The sequence below is a fragment of the Moschus berezovskii genome, chromosome 24, assembly GCF_049115385.1.
Source record: "Moschus berezovskii isolate FMDL1 chromosome 24, NW_MosBer_1.0, whole genome shotgun sequence".
Classification (NCBI taxonomy): Eukaryota; Metazoa; Chordata; class Mammalia; order Artiodactyla; family Moschidae; genus Moschus; species Moschus berezovskii.
The window spans coordinates 8,386,734-8,407,320 of record NC_142483.1 but is presented as its reverse complement, the minus strand read 5'-3'; the positions used below and the strand labels follow the sequence as shown (position 1 = coordinate 8,407,320).

General features: G+C 46.0%; 1 protein-coding gene across 3 annotated transcripts in view; it reads left to right on the top strand.

Moving 5' to 3' along the window:
• Positions 1-20,587, top strand: part of SCAP (SREBF chaperone) — a 95,161-nt gene that overhangs the window by 57,061 nt on the left and 17,513 nt on the right. For all 3 annotated transcript variants that reach the window (XM_088831830.1, XM_055413699.2, XM_055413698.2), the window contains one exon: positions 10,384-10,513. In XM_088831830.1, the coding sequence (XP_088687956.1) occupies positions 10,384-10,513 (130 nt within the window). The remainder of the gene's footprint in view (positions 1-10,383; positions 10,514-20,587) is intronic.

Genomic DNA, 20,587 nt, shown 5'->3' with positions numbered 1-20,587 from the left:
GCAGGGGCCCTGGTGGTCAGGGCCCAGGGTGGAGGGACCACCTGTGAACCTATACTCCGCATCATGCGCCGTTGTGATGGACTTGGCTTATGAAACACAAAAGATTTGTTAAGAATTTCTATATATCTCCTGCAGAGCATTAAGCCCCAAGCTCCAGGCCCTTCTGAATGTGGGGTCTTGTGCCACCACATAGGTGCACACCGTGAAGCTAGTCCTCGGTACAGCATCTGGGAGGTCAATAATCAGCCTGCACGTCTTGAACATCTTCCATGTGGCTGGTATGAGGATGCGAAAGTTAGAAGGATATGTTCCCGCCTCACGTCTTACATTAATTAAGCAGGTGAATTGAGGAGCAGTGTCTGCAGGTTGTCATGGGAGTGTAGAAGAGAGGTGCCCAACTGCTTGGGGTGGAAAGATGTGGCCTTGAAGGATACGTGGGAGTTTGGTTAGCATTTAATGGGTAGAGGGCATGTTTTAGTTTGGTTTCCCTAAGACAAGGATTTGAGAGCATGTAGCTTATGTGTCGGAGAAGGCAATGGCAAGCCATTCCAGTACGTTTGCCTAGAAAATCCCATGGACGGAGGAGCCTGGTAGGCTGCAGTCCATGGGGTCACTACGAGTCAGACATGACCGAGTGACTTCACTTTCACTTTTTACTTTCACACACTGGAGAAAGAAATGGCAACCCACTCCAGTGTTCTTGCCTGGAGAATCCCAGGGACGGGGGAGCCTGGTGGGCTGCCATCTGTGGGGTCACACAGAGTTGGACACGACTGAAGTGACTTAGCAGCAGCAGCAGCAGCTTATGTGTACAGAGAAGGCAGTGGCAACCCACTCCAGTACTCTTGCCTGGAAAATCCCATGGGCAAAGGACCCTGGTAGGCTGCAGTCCATGGGGTCGGGAAAAGTCAAACACGACTGAGTGATTTCACTTTCACTTTTCCCTTTCATGCATTGGAGAAGGAAATGGCAACCCACTCCAGTGTTCTTGCCTGGAGAATCCCAGGGATGGGGGAGCCTGGTGGGCTGCTGTCTATGGGGCTGCACAGAGTCGGACACGACTGAAGCGACTTAGCAGCAGCAGCAGCAGCTTATGTGTAAGATGGACTGAACAGTGGTCAACGGGTGGGAGAGGGAGTTGGAAGGGGAGGTACATTATCTAGCAAGTTTATACCACAGGCCACCAGAGAGTCACGTCCTGGGGACGCTGAGGAACAGTGCAGGTCGTTCACCTCAGAACTCCCCCTCTGATCAGGGGAGCTGCACCCTCTGCCAGGTCAGCAAACTCATTCCTTGCAGGGCCACATAGGAAGGCCACATGGAGTCTCTGTCACATATTTTTCTTTGGTTGTTTTGTTTTATATATTGTTGTTCAGTCGCTCAGTTGTGTCTGACTCTTTACGACCCCATGGACTGCAGCACGCCAGGCTTCCCTGCCCTTCACCATCTCCTGGAGTTTCCTCAGACCCATGTCCACTGAGTCAGTGATGCCATCTAACTATCTTATCTTCTTACTCCTACCATCAGTCTTTCCCAGCATCAGGGTCTTTTCCAGTGAGTCAGCTCTTCGCACCAGGTGACCAAAGTATCAAAGCTTCAGCATCAGTCTCCGTACCTTTGACTATACGGACCTTTGTCAGCAAACTTAATGTCTCTGCTTTTTAGTAGGCTGTCTAGGTTTGTCATAGCTTTTCTTCCAAGGAGCAAGGGTCTTTTAATTACATGCCTGCAGTTACGATCTGCAGTGATTTTGGAGCCTAAAAAATAAAGTCTGTCACTGTTTCCTTTTTTTCCCCATCTATTTGCCATGAAGTGATGGGACTGGATGCCATGATCTTAGTGTTTTGAATGTTGAGTTTTAAGCCAGGCTTTTCACTCTCCTCTTTCACCTTCATCAAGAGCCTCTTTAGTTCCAGCCATTAGGGTGGTATCATCTGCATATCTGAGGTTGTTGATATTTCTCTTGGCAGTCTTGGTTCCAGCTTATCCTTCATCCAGCTCGGCGTTTCTCATGATATACTCTGCATATAAGTTCAATAAACAGGGTGACAGTATACAGCCTTGATGTACTCCTTTCCCAATTAGAACCAGTCCATTGTTCCATGTCCAGTTCTAACTAATGCTTCTTGACCTGCATACAGATTTCTCAGGAGGCAGGTAAGGTGGTCTGGTATTCCCATCTCTTGAAGAATTTTCCAGTTTGTTGTGATCCACACAGTCAAAGGCTTTAGCGCAGTCAGTGGAGCAGAAGTAGATGTTTTTCTGGAGTTCTCTTGATTTTCCTAGATCCACTGGATCTTGGCAATTTGATCTCTGGTTCCTCTGCCTTTTCTGTATCCAGCTTGTACATCTGGAATTCTTCAGTTCACATACTTTTGAAGCCTAGATTGAAGGATTTTGAACTTTACCTTGCTAGCATGTGAAATTAGCGCAATTGTCCAGTAGTCTGAACATTCTGTGGCATTGCCCTTCTTTGAGATTGGAATGAAAACAGACCTTTTCCAGTCTTGTGGCCACTGCTCAATTTTCCAGATTTGCTAGCATATTGAGTGCAGCCCTTTAAGAGCATCATCTTTTAGGATTTGAAATAACTCTGCTGAAATTCCATCACTTCCACTAGCCTTGTTTGTAGTAATGCTTTCTAAGGCTTACTTGACTTCACACTCCATGATGTCTGGCTCTAGGTGAGTGGTCACACCTCCATGGTTATCTGGGTCATTAAGACTTTTTTTGTCCAGTTCTGTGTATTCTTGCCATATTTTAATATCTTCTGCTTCTGGTAGGTCCTTGCTGTTTCTGTCATTTATTGTGTCCATCTTTGCATGAATGTTCCTTGTTATCTCTGATTTTCTTGAAGAGATCTCTAGTCTTTCCCATTCTGTTGTTTTCTCTTTCTCTTTGCATTGTTCATTTAAAAAGGCTTTCTTATCTCTCCTTGCTATTCTCTGAAACTCTGCAGTCAGTTTGGTATCTTCCTTTTTTTGCCCTTACTTTCACTTCTCCTTTTTTCCGCTATTTGTAAGCCCTCCACAGACAACCATTTTGCCTTCTTACATTTCTTTTTCTTTGGGATGGTTTTGGTCACCACCTCCTGTATAGTGTTATGAACCTCCATCCATAGTTCTTGAGGCACTCTGTCTATCAGATCTAATCCCTTAAATCTGTTTGTCACTTCCACTGTATAATCATAAGGGATTTGATTAAGGCCATACGTGAATGGCCTAGTGGTTTTCCCTGTTTTCTTCAACATAAGTCTGAATTTTGCAATAAGGAGCTCATGGTCTGAGCTGCACTTAGCTTCAGATGTTGTTTTTACTGACTGTATAGAGCTTCTCCATCTTTGACTGCAAAGAATATAGTCACTCTGATTTTTGTTCTGACCATCAGGTGATGTCCATGTGTAGAGTTGTCTCTTTGTATTGTTGGAAGAGGGTGTTTGGTATGACCAGTGCATTCTCTTGGCAGAACTCTGTTAGCCTTTGCCCTGCTTCATTTTGTACTCCAAGGCTAAATTTGCCTGTTCCTCCAGGTAGCTCTTGATTTCCAACTTTTGCATTGAAGTCCCTATGGTGAAAAGGACATCTTTTTTGGGGGGTGCTAATTCTAGAATGTCTTGTTGGTCTTAACCCTTTTAAAAATGTAAAAGTCACTTTGAACTCACAGACCACATGAATACAGGACATGGACTGTAATTTGCCGACCCCTAATCTATACAATAATAACATGAACCACTGACTGGGCTGCTTCCAGCTAGCATTAATTCTCAATTGGCACTTGGGGCCCGTCTCTGTGAGGCAGATAGGCCTCCAGCAGCAGTGGAACACTCTCAGGTGAAGAGATGCAAGTGCTGGCAGTTGGAAATTGAGCCAGCATGTCCAGAGATCAGATGAGAGGGATCAAGGGTAGGGTAGCAGCAGGCCCTGAAGAGGTGTTAGGTGGCCAGCCGTGGGCTCTGCGGGCACAGCAGCAGAGAGGTGTGTGGGCTGGGAGGTGGGGAGATTGAGAGTATTCTTGTACCTGATGAGGAAACAAGTGCTTTCAGGAGGAGAAGCAGGAAGTCTAGCTAGACTAGTACATTACTCCAGATAAGAGTTGATAGCTGTTGCTCAGTCTAAGGGGAAGCTCTGGAGGTGGTGAGATGTGGCCAAGTCTGGGTGTATTTTGAAGGTGGAGTCTTTGGGGTTTTTCTGAGCACCAGGTGTAGAGTGTGAGAGAGCTGATTCAAGCTCAGAGTACTTGGTCTGAGCAGTTGGATGGGTGGAGCTGAGACAGGAAATTCAGGGAGGGGTTTGGAGACTTGGTTCCTTCCTTTTGCCCCTGTAAGGTCAGAGAAAGCCACGATAGAATCTGGCCCTAGAAACGAGTTTGTGGAAGCAATGTGGGGTGGTGGTAGAAACCCCCAGTTTCTATCTTTGGTCTTTTTTTTTGACCTTGATAAAGTGAGTGCTTTTACTTGTAAAACTGCCTGACACTTTTCTTCCAAGCATGCCTTTTGGTCTCACATTTGGTAGCCATGGACGGTGATGATTACCATGCATTTTGTATTTCTGTAGAATCTTTTTCTTGTGCTTATATTAAAAGGAATTTGCGGTTATTTTTGAAAAACAAAACAAAACTGTAATACCAGGTAGTATAGCATGATGTTAAGAGAGTGGACTCTGGGCCCAGACTGCCTGTGTTCACATACTGGTTCTGTCACTGTCTTGGGGGAGATACAGCTTCTGCGTGCCTCGTTGGGCTGTGGTGAGGCTTAAATGAGCAAAAAGATGGAAGGCACTAGGCACATCACAGGTTCTCAGTGAGCATTAGAAGCTGTCATCATTGTTACAGAGACAGAAACAGGCAGGCTCACGTTCAGTGGTAAGGACTGTTTGGGGATGAGTATGGCGCACTTTGGTAGCTCCTAGGAGGAGAGGCCTTAACCTGGACTTTGAGGGGAGCAGAAGGACTTCCTTTGGAAGGAATACTGCAGCTGAGGCTTGAAACTAAGTTACATTGAAGAAGGGGCAAGAGTATTCAGCCAGGTGCAGAGCCTCAGAAGCAGAAGGGGAGTTGTATGTGGCTCCAGGGCAAGGTTGGAGAATGACCGTGAACCATTTTAAGCATTTCAAGGTCTGAGGCTGTTTCTGAATAGATTTCATCCTAAGAAAGTGAATGCTCTGGGGTGTGCTGCCCTTTTTTTTTTTCCTACTCAAATGTTTTGTTGTTTTTGTTTAGTCGCTAAGTCACGTCCAAGTCTTTGCGACCCCATGGACTGCAGCATGCCAGGCTTCTCAGTTCTTTACTATCTCCCGAGGTTGCCCAAGTTTGTGTTCATTGAGTCAGTGGATCCTGTTTAACCATCTCATCCTCTGTCGTCTCGTTTGCCTCTTGTCCTCAGTCTTTCCCAGCATCAGGATCTCTTCCAGTGAGTCGGCTCTTCGGATCAGGTGGCCAGAGTATTGAAGCTTCAGTATCAGTCCTTCCAGTGAATATTCAGGGTGTTGATTTCCTTTAGGATTGACTGGTTTGATCTCCTTGCTGGAATGTTTAAACTCCTGGAATTCTCAAATCTTGAGAAACAGGCTGCCTTCAGTTTAGTGAGTGTGTTTTGAGCAGATACTGTGTGGAAAGTTCAGTTCAGTTCAGTCGCTCAGTCACGTCCAATTCTTTGTGACCCCGTGAATCTCAGCATGCCAGGCCTCCCTGTCCATCACCAACTCCCGGAGTTCACCCAGACTCATGTGCATCGAGTTGGTGATGCCATCAGCCATCTCATCCTCTGTCATCCCCTTCTCCTGCTGCCCACAGTCCCTCCCAGCATCAGGGTCTTTTCCAGTAAGTCAACTCTTCGCATGAGGTGGCCAAAGTATTGGAGTTTCAGCCTTGGCAACACTCCTTCCAATGAACACCCTGGACTGGTCTCCTTAAAATGGACTGGTTGGATCTCCTTGCAGTCAGTCCAAGGGACTTGCAAGAGTCTTTTCCAGCACCACCGTTCAAAAGCATCAATTCTTCGGCACTCAGCTTTCTTCACAGTCCAACTCTCACATCCATACATGACCACTGGAAAAACCATAGCCTTGACTAGACGGACCTTTGTTAGCAAAGTTATCTCTGCTTTTTAATATGCTATCTAGGTTGGTCATAACTTTCCTTCCAAGGAGTAAGCATCTTTTAATTTCATGGCTGCAATCACCAACTGCAGTGATGTTGGAGCCCGAAAAAATAAAGTCTGACACTGTTTCCCTATTACCCATGAAGTGATGGGACCAGATGCCATGATCTTCGTTTTCTAAATGTTGAGCTTTAAGCCAACTTTTTCACTCTCTCTCACTTTCATCAAGAGGCTTTTTAGTTCCTCTTCACTTTCTGCCATAGGGGTGGTGTCATCTGCGTATCTGAGGTTATTGATATTTCTCCCGGCAATCTTGATTCCAACTTGTACTTCTTCCAGCCCAATGTTTCTCATGATGTACTCTGCATATAAGTTAAATAAGCAGGGTGACAATATACAGGCTTGACGTACTCCTTTTCCTATTTGGAACCAGTCTGTTGTTCCATGTCCAGTTCTAACTGTTGCTTCCTGACCTGCATATAGGTTTCTCAAGAGGCAGGTCAGGTTGTCTGGTATTCCCATCTCTTTCAGAATTTTCCACAGTTTATTGTGATCCACACAGTCAAAGGCTTTGGCATAGTCAATGAAGCAGAAATAGATGTTTTTCTGGAACTCTTGCTTTTTCGATGATCTAGCAGATGTTGGCAGTTTGATTTCTGGTGCCTCTGCCTTTTCTAAAACCAGCTTGAACATCTGGAAGTTCACGGTTTATGTATTGCTGAAGCCTGGCTTGGAGAATTTTGAGCATTACTTTACTAGCATGTGAGATGAGTGCAATTGTGCAGTGGTTTGAGCATTCTTTGGCATTGCCTTTCTTTGGGATTGGAATGAAGACTGACCTTTTCCAGTCCTGTGGCCACTGCTGAGTTTTCCAAATTTGCTGGCATATTGAGTGCAGCACTTTCACAGCATCATCTTTCAGGATTTGAAATAGCTCAGCTGGAATTCTATCACCTCCACTAGCTTTGTTCGTAGTGATGCTGTAAATGTAGATAAATGAAACATATGGCTTGCCTTCATCTTCTAGTAGAGCTCGAGGTCCAGCAGCCTTAACTCTGGGTCCTAGACTTCTCTCTACACCCAGGGATCAGCCCAGCCCTTGTGCAGTTTTCCCCAACAGAACCTTATCTAAGGTGAACCTTATTTTGGAAGCAGCAAGAGAGAAGCAACTCTTCACCTAAAAGGAATTTTCAATAGATTAATGGCTGATTTCCTCTCAGAAACCATCAGTGCAGTTCACTCAGTCTTGTCCGAATCTTTGCAACCCCATGGACTGAAGCATGTCAGGCTTCCCTGTCCATCAGCAGCTCCTGGAGCTTGCTCAGACTCATGTCCATCAAGGCGGTGATGCCATCCAACCATCTCATCCTCTGTTGTCCCCTTTTCCTCCTGCCTTCCATCTTTCCCAGCATCAGGGTCTTTTCTGATGAGTCAGTTCTTGGCAGCCAATGGCCAAAGTATTGGAATTTCAGCTTCAGCATCAGTCCTTCCAATGAATATTCAGGACTGATTTCCTTTGGGATTGACTAGTTTGATCTCCTTGCAGTCCATGGGACTCTCAAGAGTCTTCTCCAGCACCATAGTTCAAAAGCATCCATTCTTCAGTGCTCAGCTTTCTTTATAGTTCAACTCTCACGTCCATTCATGACTACCAGAAAAACCATAGCTTTGACTAGATGGACCTTTGTTGGCACAGTATCTGCCTGCCAATGCAGGGGACACAGGTCCAGGAAGATTGCAAATGCCGTGGGAAAATCCCACATGCCGAGGAGCAGCTAGGCTCAGGAGGCACAACTGCTGAGCCTGTGAGCTGCAACTGCTGAGACCCACAGACCTCAAGCCTGTGCTCTGCAGCAGCAGTGAGAAGCCTGCGAATTGCAGAGGAGCGTAGCCCCAGCTCACTGCAATTAGAGAAAGCCTGTGCGCAGCAACAGAAAAAGGCAGCACAATCTGCGTAGTTAAGACAAGTGTCTGCGTGCTGGTTTTGGCAGTGCTGGGTCTTTGTTGCAACACCCGGGCTCTGGGTTGCGGCACACAAGCTGCTCTGCTTGTTGCAGTGCACGGGTTCTAGAGTGTGTGGCCTGCAGCCTGCAGTTGTGGTGCCTGGGGAGACCCTGTAGGTATCCACTACACTTTGGATATTAGAACACAAAGAAATTGCAAGTAAAAGGATGGAAAATGATATTCCATGCTAAATGGTACCCAAAAGAGAGCTGCTGTGGCTATATTATTATCAAACAATATTAAAAAGTTTATTAGAGACAAAGGAGGATACCATATATTGATGGTATATTGATGATATTGCTATGTTGACACTGTATATATGCTTCAGTATAACAGGAGGATATAATGATTATAAACCTCTTAACACCTAGCAGAGACTCCTAAGATATATAAAGCAAAAATGGACAGAATGGAAAAGAGAAATACACCGTTCTCCGGTGACAGTGGGTCTCCGCTTTCAGTGATAGATACAACCAGACAAACTCAACAAGGAAAATGGAGGACCTGAGCAACACCGAAACCAGTGAGACTAGTACACATTCTTCCCAAGTGAACAGGGAACATTCTCCAGGCCAGACCCTGTGTTAGATCACAGCAAGTCTCAGTAAATTCAGAAAGACTGAAATCATACAGAGGATCTTTTCCAGTGACAGTGGAATGAAACTGAAAATCAAGAAAAGAAGGAAAATTGGAAATACATGGAAATTATCCAGGTGGCCAATAAGCATATGAGAGATAAGCATACAGTATTTGCTGTATATTGAAACCGCAGAGCTATACCAGCACCTCCTCCTCTAAATGGTTCCAATTAATTGGACTGAGAAGATCAAGTGGAAACTCCCATCGCGCCATCAGCAGGAACATAAATTCAAATAAGTACTTTGGAAATGTGGTGTTATTCACAAAGCTGAACATGTATATTCTCCACATCCCAGCCATTTTGTTCAAGGGATATACCTCCCAGAAATGAGTTCTTACATAAGAATGAGTGTATACATAAAAATTTTCATCATTTCTCTTCTTAATAGTTTCAGCTGGAAACAGCCAAGGGTTCCTTCTCATCACTAGAATAGATAAATGCACTGTAATTTGTTCATTTGGTGGAATAGTGCCTGTATATGAAACTACATGCACCAGTATGGGTGAATCCAGTAGATGTAAGTTGAAACAGCCAGTCACAAAGGAGTACACAGCAGAATGGGTGATTTCAGTTATATGCCAGAAGAAACAAGCAGAGCTAATTTGTGATTATAGAAATTCTGATAGTGGTTTGTGGTAGATGATACCCTTCACTCGTGCACAATGCCACCTTGTGAGGTTCTAAAAATATTTTGTAGCTTGATCTACATAGTGGTTACACATTTGTATGCATGTGTAAATATTTATTGCACTCACTGTATGCGTAAGATTTGTGTGTTGTATTACATAAAACTTAATTCTCAGTTTAAAAAAAATTTTTTTTGACCACATGCGGCATGCAGAACTTCCTCGACCAGGGATCGAACCTGCATTTACTGCAGACTCCAGAAGCTCAGAGTCTTAATCATTGGCCCACCAGGAAAGTTCTAAAAAAACCATGTTTTAAAGAAATGAAGTGAGAAACAAAAGCACATCCATTTGCCAACTTTTTTATGTTTGTCCAAGCTTTTTCCTTTGCCAGTGGTGGATCCATTGTTTTTTTATTCAGCCTGGTCTAGTGTAAACCATACCCTCAATGTGTTATACACAGTCTTTATGGTCTCTCCTTTTAAACTGAAGCAGTTTTCGCAGCAGTCTGAAACAGGATCCTTCTGGATTTTTGGTTCCTTGTTTTTGGTTTTTTCTTTTTTCTTTGGCCACACTGCCTGGCATGTGGAACTTTCCTGACCAGGGGTTGAACCTGTGCCCCCTGCAGTGGAAGCGTGGAGTCTTAACTATGAGGCCACCGAGGAAGTCCTTCCCCAGTTTTTTCTTGTTGTCTTCTGTGTGTCCGATATGACCAGAAGTTTGTTTAGCATCTTGCCTTTATTACATCTCTAAAATTCAGCCAGTAATCTATTTCATTAAGTAATTTATGAATTGGGTTTCCTGGTTTCCTAAAAAGGAGCTTGAAAATTCTAATTTAGAGGCTCCTGCGTTTCCTTGTAGCCCTGAAGTTTGATGACTAGTATTTTGTACATTTGTGCAGTTCTCCGAGCACAGGAGGTGAGTGCAGCTGCAGTGATTCCCGCGTCACTATTATCTCAGCATGGATTCTACCTGCCATCATGTCCTGACTCTTCTCTCCTTTTTGTCCATTCCAGCTACCCGCTGCTGAAGCTGCCCTTGCCAGGAACAGGACCCGTGGAATTCTCCACTCCTGTGAAAGATTATTCGCCCCCACCTCTGACCTCTGACCACAAGCCTGGAGAGCCCAGTGAGCAGCCAGAGTGGGTAGGTGCTCAGCATGTCCTGAGGAGCACCCTGGGTGTTCGGTGCGGGTTGGCCGTGGCAGGGGTTCTGTGTGGAGTGAGGGTGGTCAGCTTCTGATGGGCGAATGCTTAACACTTGAACCACTAGGCACTGAAAATATTTAGCTTACATTTAATAGTACATCCAGTCACACATTCCTGTTTTGAAAGGAAACACTGAACGACATGGAAGGAAGGTGACTGTCCTAGAAAAGCTGGGGTTGTGGTTGCCGTAGCTGCGGCCGGCTGGATCTGGGTCCATATTGTGGGTGCTTGGGCCAGGCAGTGCCCTGGCAAACAGGACCTCTCCTCCTTAAGCCCAGGTGGTTACGGGAACCACTGAGTATCCCCAGATATCTTCTAAGTCCCATCACCATTTAATATTTGCAGTGAACACGTAGCTTTTTCAAATCTGGTAGGTGCTGTTTTATCCTCACAGTGCAGTCAGGTAAAGCATGCAGGTTCTGTTTGATTACCTGTTTTGCAATTGAGGAAGCTGGGACCTAGAATGACAGTGTGCCTCAGTTTCAGTTTAGTTGTCATGAGGTCAGCACCGGGTTAGAACTCCAAATCTCCTGACCTGAAGCCAACTGCTACTTCTGAATCGTGCTCTCCTCAGCCAGCTGTCTCTGAGCTGAGCATGAATGCAAAACAGGAAGAAAACCTACAGGAATGCAAAACCTGCAGGTGAGGGTCTGGGCTGCAGGAGGTAACTCGCGGGAACTCTGGACTCATTATTTGGAAACCTTACAGGAAATGATGAGCTCGTCCTGCCAGCTTGTACCTGGCAGCTGTGGATGACATGTTCTTCCCTTGCGTGCTGGGCCCTGGTCCCGTGGATTGGTGCCGGGCTGGCTGAGTGTGTTGTTGAGGAGCAGAGCCCAGCTCCGGGCACAGAGCTTCTCTTCTCCCACCCTCGCTATGCCAGTGATTACACATTCCTTCTTGTTGCCTCTCGGGGTAATGTAGCAGCCAGGTAACTTGATGTCAGCTTTGCTCTGATGTTGCTAAGGTAGAGACATATCTGGTTAGATAGGTGTGTGTTATGACCACACATGGTTTCAGGAGGAAGTGCAGAACACTGGCTCAGTGGTACTCAGCCACGAAGGTTAGGGTGAGCTGATGAGGCGGAAACCAGTTACTTAGCTTCATGTCTCAGCTTGACACTTTGCTCACTGTGGGATCAAGGCTTTTGTCTCCTTTACTCTCTCTTAAAAAAAAAAAAAGAAAGATTTATTTATGGCTCCTCTGGGTCTTCACTGCAGCATGCGGGCTTCTCTCTAGTAGAGGTGCACGGGCTTAGTTGCCCAGCAGCGTGTGGGGCCTTAGTTCCTCAACCAGGGATCAAAACCACATCCCCTGCATTGGAAGGCGAATTCTTAACCACTGAACCACAAGGAAAGTCCCTCCATTAACCTCTTGATGGGGTTTTACCGCATAATGAAGTTGATGGTTCCTGGTCACAATAGGGTAGTCTGCACTTGTGAGTGTTTTGTGACTAGTAGAGTTCAGTGGGCCTGATGGTACAGTTAGGGGTCTTTCCAAGGTCAGGGGTTCACTTGTTTGTGAGCCCTTTCCACTTCCTTAATGTCCTCTTTTGGCCTGGGATGATGATAGTGTGGGGGTACAAAATAGCTTGAGGGTTTCTCTTTCACTTTGGGGTCCGCATCCCCTGATAGGCTGAGAAAGAGACACATGCCCTGGCGCAGTCACGTGGTGTCAGGCCTCTCCGTGGTCAGTTACCTCACCAGGATTGACTGTGTAACAGTAAAGGTCAGCAATGCAGGACTTGTAAGGATTGCTTTAATTATAAGGAACAGAAAACTCAGCCCAAACCTGGAGAAGTGAGAAGGGTCATAGAGCTCACCCACAGGCACGACTTACTAACGGACAGCATGGGTTAGGCCTCAGAAGGAGTCCATCCCTCAACTGTACCCGCTGTGGGTCAGCTCCCTGTCCTCTCCCTAAGGGGGGCTACAGCAGATTCAGCCCTGTGAGTGCCGCTTGTCACTGCATGGTTTACCTGCCTGCCCCACTCCGAGACCCTGTGAGCAGGGAGGTGCTTTGCTGGTTGGCCTCATCACCACACTGCGGGTGAGAGAGGCTGTTTCCAAAGGAAGATTCGGAAGTGCAGGCCCTGGGCAGCACAGCACAAGCGTCCGCTGCTCCAGCAGGAAGCAGATGTCCTTCGTTCCTCATCCATCCCTTTATTATTCAGCATGTTCATTCCTTGTCTTCAGTGTGGCTGGCAGAATGATCGTGGGGACACATGGAGCCTCACTGCCCTGGAGGAGACGCAGGGTGCTTGGGAAGAGAACGTGGAGATGTGGGTTCTTTTGTTAACAGCCCACAGGAGCCAGCCCCAGGAGCTCCCAGTGGTCAGTGCTGAAAAAGCAGATACATTTTGCAGCAAAATAAATACGTAACTGAGTCCGTATGATTGAATAACTCAGTGGAGGAGAACAGACAAATCTGAACAAAAAATTCTGAATTTATGTAGCCGCTCTGCCCTCAGAGAGGTGGAATATAATCCCCCTTCCTTCATTGTGGACTGTGCACAGTGACTTCCTTCCAGAGAGTGCCAAGTGGAAAGGGGAGGAGAGTTGCTTTCCAGTGGAAACCCTGACAGGTGGCTCTTGACACAGTGTTTGGGGCCACCATCAGCAGTGGTGAATCAGGTTGACGGTATATACCTTGATGTGTGACGAGAAGGGTGCTTTACTTCTATGGTCTTCCTCCGCAAACACTGTAATCCCAGTCTGATCATGAGAAGAACATCAGACAAATCTGTGAGGAGTGGTCTACACAGTCCTGACCAGCACTCCTCACGACTGTCAAGGTCATCACAAAAAAAGAGTCCAAGAAACTGTCCCAGCCAAGAGAAGCGCTACAAGACAGTACAGCTAGATATAACATGGTATCCTGGATGGGATCTCAGGAGAGAGAAAGGACCTGAGGACAAGCTGAGGAAATATGGTTTCCTAACTTTTCCTTGGTGATAGTTTCTTAGACTTGCCTTGTTCTTGATGACCTTGACAGTTTTGAGGAGTGTTCCTCAAGCGGGGATTTGTTTCTATCTCTCTAGACTAGTCTCAGCTTGTGGGGTTTTAGAACAAGACTACAGAAGTCAAATGTCATTCTTTTCACATCTGTCAGCCTCCTAAAGTGTTTTTAAAGTTTCTGCACAGTAAAGTTCAGTCTTTGTGCTCTAAAGTTCTTGGTACCATCAGGGGTTTCTTTGTGTTTTTTTTTGTTTTTAGTTTTTTTTACAGAAGTATGGAGCAATCTAGTTGTGGTTTTATTCTTTAAGGATTTTATCTATTTTAGTTTTGGTCGTGCTGGGTCTCCATTGCTGTGAGTGGGCTTTCTCTAGTTGCATCGAGTGGAGGCTACTTTCTAGGTGCAGTGTGTGGGCTTCTCACTGTGATGGCGTCTCTCATGGAGCACAGGCCCGAGAGTGCTCGTGTTTTGGTAGTTGTGGCTCTCAGGCTCAGTAGTTGAGGTGCACGGGCTTAGTTGCCTCACAGCATGTGGAATCTTCCCGGACCAGGGTTTAAACGTCTCCTGCATTGGCAGGTGAATTCTTAACCACTGGACCACCAGGGAGGTGCTTAGTTGTGGTTTTAAGTTTCCATTTTCCAGATGAATATTGTTGAGGCCTTGTATTTGCACATCTTCCTTTGTGAAGTGTTTCAGTATTTTGCTCATTTTGAGCTGTGTGGATTTTTTTTAATATGCAAAGGTATTCAAAGAAGTATATTGATAATGGAAAAAGTGCAGTAATCTAGATATCCTTTAAATAGAGAAATGACTAAATTATACTATACCTATAAACCTGAATGTACCCATTAAATAGATTTTTAAGCTCAACAAAGTAGATTAAGTAAGAAAAGCCAAAGATAAAACAGTGCATATACTGTACCAACCATTTAAAATATATATGCATAGAAAAAGTATTAATTGCTCAATCATGTCCGACTCTGTGACCCCATGGACTGTAGCCCACCAGACTCCTCTGTCCATTGAGTTCTCCAAGCAAGAATTCTGGAGTGGGTTGCCATTTCCTACTGCAGGGGATCTTCCCAAACCAGGGATCAAAACCAGGTCTCCTGAATTGCAACTAGGGAAGCCCTGGTGCGAAGGAAAAAACTAGTATCAAATCCATTAAAATGCAAACAACACTTACTTTTAGGTTGCGTATTACAATAGATTTGCATTGCTTTTACAAAAAGAAAAAAAAAGATAAATTTTCAAAAAGATTAAACGCTAACACTTTCTTTAACAAACTTTCCCTGTATCTTGTTTAATGTACCTTAGAAAGGAATTTGTACCAAGAGAATAGTTTATCATTCTTCTTAACTAACATGTTAAACATGGACAGGTACAAGTTTTCAGGGATATTTAATTGTAACTGACATTTTTAACTCTTAAGTGATTTTCCCCCTTAGGAAACAAAGAGTTTATATTTAGAATTGTTGCAGGATAACTGTGATGTCCCTATTCTTTCCATGTGAAGCTTATAGCCTTTAATTTTTAAAAATGTATTTTTAATTGGGGGATAATTGCTTTACAGTGTTTTATTGGTTTCTGCTGTACATCAGCATGAATCAGCCATAGGTAGGCATATGCCCCCTCCGTCTTGAACTTCCCTCCCAGTCCCCACCCCTTCCCCCGTCCAGGTTGTCGCAGAGCACTGTTGAGCTCCCTGTGTTACACAGCAGCTTCCCACTAGCTGTCTGTTTCACACGTCACTGCAGATGCTGATTGCAGCCATGAAATTAAAAGACGCTTACTCCTTGGAAGGAAAGTTATGACCAACCTTGATAGTATATTAAAAAGCAGAGACGTTACTTTGCCAACAAAGGTCCGTCTAGTCAAGGCTATGGTTTTTCCCGTGGTCATGTATGGATGTGAGAGTTGGACTGTGAAGAAAGCTGATCGCCGAAGAATTGATGCTTTTGAAGTGTGGTGTTGGAGAAGACTCTTGAGAGTCCCTTGGACTGCAAGGAGATCCAACCAGTCCATTCTAAAGGAGATCAGTCCTGGGTGTTCATTGGAAGGACTGATGCTAAAGTTGAAACTGCAATACTTTGGCCACCTCATGCGACAAGTTGACTCACTGGAAAAGACTCTGATGCTAGGAAAGGTTGGGGGCGGGAGGAGAAGGGGACGACCGAGAATGAGATGGCTGGATGGTATCACCGACTCTGTGGACATGAGTTTGAGTGAACTCCGGGAGTTGGTAATGGACAGGGAGGCCTGGCGTGCTGTGATTCATGGGGTCGCGGAGAGTCAGACACGACTGAGCGACTGAACTGAACTGAACTGAATGTGTATGTTTCAGTGCTACTCTCTCAATTTGTCCCACCTTCACCTTCCCCCGCTGTGTCTGGAAGTCTGTTCTCTATATCTACGTCTCTGTTGTTCAGTTGCCAAGACATGGCTGACCCTTTGTGACCCCATGGACTACAGCACGCCAGGCTTCCCTGTCCCTTACCATCTCCCAGGGTTTCCCCAAGTTCATGTTTATTGAATCGGTGATGCCACCCAATCATCACCCCCTCTGTCCTCCCCTTCTCCTTGTGCCCTCAGTCTTTCCCAGGATCAGGGTCTTTTCCACTGAGTCAACTCTTTGGATCAGGTGGCCAAAATATTGGAGCTTCAGCATCAGTCCTTCCAATGAAGGATTGATTTCCTTTAAGACTGACTGGTTTGGTTTTCTTGCTGTCCAAGGGACGCTCAAGAGTCTTTAGTACCACAGTTCGAAGGCTTCAATTCTTCTGTGCTCTGCCTTCTTTATGGTCCAGCTCTCACATCCATACATGGCTACTGGAAAGACCATAGCCTTAACTAGATGGACCTTTGTAGGCGAAGTGATGTCTCTGCTTTTAAACACACTGTCCAGGTTTGTCATAACTTTCCTGCCAAGAAGCAGTCATCTTCTAATTTCATGGCTGCAGTCACCTCCCACAGTGATTTTAGAGCCCAAGAAGAGGAAATGTGTCCCTGCTTCCATCTTTTCCCCTTCTATTTGCCATGAAGTCATAGCACCAGATGCCATGATCTTAGTTTTTTTAATATTGAGTTTTAAGCCAACTTTTTCACTCTCCTCTTTACCCTTATCAGAAGGCTCTTTATAAAGTTCCTCTTTGCTTTCTGCCATTAAAGTAGTATCATCTCCATACCTGAGGTTGTTGATATTTCTCCCAGCAATCTTGATTCCAGCTTGTAACTCATTCAGCCTGGCTTTTTGAATGATGTGCTCTGTGTACAGTTTAAATAAACAGGTTGACAATAAACAGCCTTGTCATACTCTTTTCTTGGTCTTGAACCAGTCGGTTGCTCCATACAAGGTTCTGACTGTAGCTTCTTGACCCGCATACAGATTTGTCAGGAGACAGGTAAGATGGTCTGGTATTCTCATCTCTTGAAGAGTTTTCCACAGTTTGCTATGGTCCACGCAGTCAAAGGCTTTAGTGTAGTCAGGGAAACAGAGGTAAATGTTTTTCTGGAATTCCCTTGCTTTCTCTATGATCCAGAGAATGTTGGCAGTTTGATCTCTGGTTCCTCTGCCTGTCTAAACCCAGGTTACAAATCTGGAAGTTCTCATTTCACATAATGCTGAAGCCTACCTTAAAGGATTTTGAGCATAGCCTTACTAGTGTGGGAGATGAGGGTGTGACTAGTAAGATACATGACTCATCTCCTGTGCATCTCTATTGCTGCCCTGAAGATGGGTTCATCTGTACCATTTTTCTAGATTCCGTATATACACATACTGTGTGATACTTGTTTTTCTCTCTCTGACTTCACTCTGAATAACAGGCCCTAGATTTATCCACCTCACTGGAACTGAGTCAGATTTGTTCCTTTTTATGGCTGAGTAATATTCCATTGTATATATGTACCACAAGTTCTTTATTCATTGATCTGTCAGTGGACATCTACATTGCTTCCATGTCCTGGCTATTGTAAATAGCGCTGCAGTGAGCATTGGGGTACATGTGTCATTTTCAGTTATGGTTTTTTCAGAGTGTATGCCCAGTAGTGGGATTTTTGGGTCATATGGTACTTTTATTCTTAGTTTTTAAAGAAAAGTTCCATACTGTTGTCCACAGTGGCTGTATTAGTTTACATTGCCATGAACAGTGCAAGAGGTTTCCCTTTTCTCCACATCCTCTCCAGCGTTTATTGCTTGTAGATTTTTTGATGATGGCCTATAGTTTCCTTTGCTGTGCAGAAGGTTTTAAGTTTAATTAGATACCATTTTTGTTTTTATTTCCATCATTCTAGGACATGGGTCATAGAAGGTCTTGGTATGATTTATGTCAAAGAGTGTTCTGCCTAAGTTTCTCTCTTAAGGGTTTTATAGTTTCTGGTGTTACGTTTAGGTCTGTAATCCATTTTGAGTTTATCTTTGTGTGTGGCATTAGGAAGTGCTGTAGTTTTCTCCTTTTACGGGTGGTTGTCCAGTTTTCCCAGCACCACTTACTGAAGAGACTGTCTTTTCTCCTTTGTGTATTCTTGCCTGCTTTGTCAAAGATAAGGTGCCCACAGGTGTGTGGGCGATGGCTTCTTTTACTGAGCTATAATTCTTTCTGTGTGCTGGGGGTATCGCTCTGTGTAGCCCTCTTCTCCCCTTTTACTGCCGTGTTACCACATGGGATGGAGGCTGCACCCTGCGGTTGGGCCTCGTGTGTGTGTGTCCTCCAGAAAGGGCTCTAATCAACTCTGCCGGCATCTTGTGCCCTGGGTTAGGCCTGGCCTTTGTTGGAGTCACTGATCACCCCCATGTCGGGGTGCGGGGAGGTCAGTTCCCACTGGGAGGGGGTGTTTTTTACCAGAGCAAAGCAGAAAGGTGAAGACTTTTCACCATTTCCCAGTCTCTCAGCTGTGTGACCTTGGGCGGGTTATATAACAACTCTGCACCTTAGTTTCCACATTTGTAAAATGGGGAAAATAATTATACCTGCATTACAGTTGTCACAGGATTAAGGGAAAGGATGCAAATTCAGGTCGGTGTCTGGCCCATCACTGGCATTCTGTAAATGAGTCTGGCTGTCACCGCTGTCCATGCTTACATCTGGCCAGAGCGGAGGGCGGGACAGAGGTTCCTGTGCTCAGAGGTTCTGAGTGTGCCAGGCATGCTCTCCGTATCTGTCACGTGTCAGTTCACATGTCACCTTCCTCACGAAGCCCTGTTTCCCCAGCTCTAACAGATGTGTGCTCTGTTTCTCCTGTAACACTGTCCTGTGGCCCGGGTTTCATTTCAGGTTTGTCCAACCTTTTGTACATAGAATATGCTTAAGAAAGGTTTTTTGTTGAATAAGCACGGCTCATCTAAGAGACAGAAGTCTAAAGTGAGGCTTTCTTCTTGAATCTTGATAGGTGATCAGGTAGTTGGGACCAAGTTAAATCCTGGGCTCTGGAGTTTAAATGAGTCCCCTTGGCAGTGGGAAGCTGAGCCCTTAGAGGCAGTGACATGGTGAAAGTGGTGGTAAGATGGTCAGTCTTAGAGAAACTTGGAGATGGAGATGATGATGCCTAGGAGGAGGGTGAGGGGACCAGAGAGGGGAAGAGGGGTTCATTTTAAAGGGATCCCAAGTCTACCTGTAAGAGCTTTAGGAATAATGATACCACTAGGTGTAACTGACATGCATCGGGCCACATGCCTTACTGGCTGATTTCCTGTGTTGTGTTTGGTCCTCACAGTGCTCTGCCGAGCTTTGAGGGTCTGTCCCCATTTCCCTCAGTAAGTCTGGGACTGAGACTTGGAGAGCATAGAGACCCTTGTCTGAAGCACACAGCTGGGGGTGGAGCTAGAATGTGAACCCCAGCATGGCCCCTGTGCCTCCCCCCACAGCCGTCCCACGCCTGTCCAGGGCTGGTTAACAAGGAGCAGGAGCCCCGGCCTCCAGAAGAGCTGAGTGATGGGAGTGCTCTGTACCGTGTCATCAGGGGCCCCTGGGTATGTCAGTGTAAAGGCAAAGGGCCTGGAGCTCTAGGATGCTTTCTCTGAAAGTGAAGGACGGATTGTGTGTGTGTGTGTTTAAACAAGCTTTTTTTTTAAAATTTTATGTATTTTTGGCTGTGCTGTATCTTTGGTGCTGCGCTGACTTTTCTCTGGTTGCTGTGCGCGGGCCCCTCATTGCGGTGGCCTCTCTCGTTGCAGAGCTAAGGTGTGTGGGTTTCAGCACCCTAGGACCCCCGAGCTATAGAGCACAGGCTAAACAGACGTGGTCCACGGGCTTAACTGCTCCACAACACATGGGATCTTCTCAGACCAGGGATCAGACCTGTGTCTCCTGCATTGATAGGTGGATTCTTTACCACTGGACCACCAGGGAGGCACAGGGATTGTGTTTAAAGCAACAACAAGCCTGAGATGTCCTGTTCTGGCCTGGCCCTGCTAGACTGGATCATCATGGAAGCCTGACCCTCATGCCAGGCCCTGCCTGCCAGTCCACCTGGGTGCCTGGGCTTCCGGGCCAGCCCTGCAGCGTGGGTGGTGGCGGCCTAAGCTTGAATGCGAGGTTTCCGAGGAGCCCAGGTCAGGGCTCTCATGCTGTGAACAGTGGTGACTGAGACCCTGCGGGCCTGAGGACCTCAGCTCCCTTCCTGCACTGCTGTGCTGGGCCTTTGCTTCTGTGCCCTGTTCTCCATGGGACCCACATGGTTCAAAACCACCCCGGCAAGTAGCACTCACAGATTGGGAACGGGGCAGCCCTGGGCTTGAATCCTGCCTCTGCTGCCCTTCGGCTGTGTGGCCTTGGACATACTCTTGTTATCTCTCTGAGACTTGATTTTCTTATCGGGGTCCTCTAGCTCAGGGTCTCTTACGCTGTCTGTGAAGGCTGCAGTTGTCTCAGAGCTTGCTTCCACGTCAGACAGTGAGGGAAGCATGCCCCCTGCAGGCTGTGGGCTGGGGCCTCTGGTCCCTCACTGGGTGTTGGCTGGAAGTCCCCTCAGTTCCATGCCTTGTGCCTCTGGTGGCTGACGTCACCAGAGTGGTGGCTGTAAGGATGGGGCCATGGAAGAGTCAGTGTGTTTTTTCCTT